At 43.4% G+C, this 2,363-nt stretch overlaps 1 protein-coding gene across 1 annotated transcript; it reads right to left on the reverse strand.

The window, feature by feature from the left end:
* Nucleotides 1-736: 736 nt before the first annotated feature.
* LOC138369701 (uncharacterized) lies at nt 737-1,564 on the reverse strand. Its single transcript, XM_069333135.1, has one exon. It carries the CDS (start codon nt 1,562-1,564, stop codon nt 737-739), a length of 828 nt encoding a protein of 275 aa, XP_069189236.1.
* Between the last annotated feature and the right edge of the window lie 799 nt (nt 1,565-2,363).

The raw sequence follows: 2,363 nt of genomic DNA on the forward strand, positions 1-2,363 counted from the left end.
GTTGAGGCATTGTTGAGGTATTGTTGGGGCATTGTTGAGGTATTGTTGAAGCATTGTTGAGGTATTGTTGGGGCATTGTTGAGGCATTGTTGAGGCATTGTTGAGGCATTGTTGAGGCATTGTTGAGGCATTGTTGAGGTATTGTTGGGGCATTGTTGAGGTATTGTTGAGGCATTGTTGAGGTATTGTTGAGGCATTGTTGAGGCATTGTTGAGGCATTGTTGAGGCATTGTTGGGGCATTGGTGAGGTATTGTTGAGGCATTGTTGAGGTATTGTTGGGGCATTGTTGAGGTATTGTTGAGGCATTGTTGAGGTATTGTTGAGGCATTGTTGATTCATTGTTGAGGTATTGTTGAGACATTGTTGAGGTATTGTTGAGGTATGGTTGGGCATTGTTGAGGCATTGTTGAGGCATTGTTGGGGCATTGTTGAGGCATTGTTGAGGCAGTGTTGAGGTATTGTTGAGGTATTGTTGGGCATTGTTGATGCATTGTTGATGCATTGTTGAGGTATTGTTGAGGCATTGTTGAGGCATTGTTGAGGCATTGTTGAGGCACTGTTGAGGTATTGTTGAGGCATTGTTGAGGTATTGTTGAGGCATTGTTGAGGTATTGTTGAGGCATTGTTGAGGCATTGTTGAGGCATTGTTGAGGCATTGTTGAGGTATTGTTGAGGCTTTGTTGAGGTATTGTTGAGGCATTGTTGAGGGATTGTTGAGGCATTGTATTGTATTGTTTAGGCATTGTTGAGGCATTGTTGAGGCATTGTTGAGGCATTGTTGAGGTATTGTTGAGGCATTGTTGAGGCATTGCTGAGGTATTGTTGGGGCATTGTTGAGGTATTGTTGGGCATTGTTGAGGCATTGCTGAGGAATTGTTGGGGCATTGTTGAGGAATTGTTGGGGCATTGTTGAGGTATTGTTGGGGCATTGTTGAGGTATTGTTGGGCATTGTTGAGGCATTGTTGATGCATTGTTGAGGTATTGTTGAGGTATTGTTGAGGTATTGTTGGGCATTGTTGAGGCATTGTTGAGGCATTGTTTGGGGCATTGTTGATGCATTGTTGAGGTATTGTTGGGGCATTGTTGAGGCATTGTTGAGGCATTGTTGAGGCATTGTTGAGGTATTGTTGAGGTATTGTTGAGGTATTGTTGGGCATTGTTGAGGCATTGTTGAGGCATTGTTGGGGCATTGTTGATGCATTGTTGAGGTATTGTTGGGGCATTGTTGAGGCATTGTTGAGGCATTGTTGAGGCATTGTTGATGCATTGTTGAGGTATTGTTCAGGTATTGTTGAGGTATTGTTGGGCATTGTTGAGGCATTGTTGAGGCATTGTTGGGGCATTGTTGATGCATTGTTGAGGTATTGTTGGGGCATTGTTGAGGCATTGTTGATGCATTGTTGAGGTATTGTTGAGGTATTGTTGAGGTATTGTTGGGCATTGTTGAGGCATTGTTGAGGCATTGTTGGGGCATTGTTGATGCATTGTTGAGGTATTGTTGGGGCATTGTTGAGGCATTGTTGAGGCATTGTTGAGGCATTGTTGAGGTATTGTTGAGGCATTGTTGAGGCATTGTTGAGGTATTGTTGAGGCATTGTTGAGGTATTGTTGAGGCATTGTTGAGGTATTGTTGAGGCATTGTTGAGGTATTGTTGAGGCATTGTTGAGGTATTGTTGAGGCATTGTTGAGGCATTGTTGAGGCATTGTTGAGGCATTGTTGAGGTATTGTTGAGGCCTTGTGGAGGTATTGTTGCGGCATTGTTGAGGTATTGTTGAGGCATTGTTGAGGTATTGTTGGGGCATTGTTGTGGTATTGTTGAGGCATTGTTGAGGTATTGTTGAGGCATTGTTGAGGCATTGTTGGGGTATTGTTGAGGCATTGTTGATTCATTGTTGAGGTATTGTTGAGGCATTGTTGAGGTATTGTTGAGTTATTGTTGGGCATTGTTGAGGCATTGTTGAGGCATTGTTGGGGCATTGTTGAGGCATTGTTGAGGTATTGTTGGGGCATTGTTGAGGCATTGTTGAGGTATTGTTGGGGCATTGTTGAGGCATTGTTGAGGCATTGTTGAGGCACTGTTGAGGCACTGTTGAGGCATTGTTGAGGTATTGTTGGGGCATTGTTGAGGCATTGTTGAGGCATTGTTGAGGCACTGTTGAGGCATTGTTGAGGTATTGTTGAGGCATTGTTGATTCATTGTTGAGGCATTGTTGAGGCATTCTTGAGGTATTGTTGAGGCATTGTTGAGGTATTGTTGGGGCATTGTTGAGGTATTGTTGGGGCATTGTTGAGGTATTGTTGAGGCATTGTTGAGGCATTGTTGAGGCATTGTTGAGGTATTGTTGAGGCATTGTTGAGG

Source organism: Procambarus clarkii, chromosome 29, assembly GCF_040958095.1.
Source record: "Procambarus clarkii isolate CNS0578487 chromosome 29, FALCON_Pclarkii_2.0, whole genome shotgun sequence".
Taxonomy (NCBI): domain Eukaryota; kingdom Metazoa; phylum Arthropoda; class Malacostraca; order Decapoda; family Cambaridae; genus Procambarus; species Procambarus clarkii.

Coding starts and splice junctions, on each gene's coding strand:
- LOC138369701 (XM_069333135.1), bottom strand. CDS start 1,564: ATGCCTCAACAATACCTCAACAATGCCTCAACAATGCCTCAACAATGC.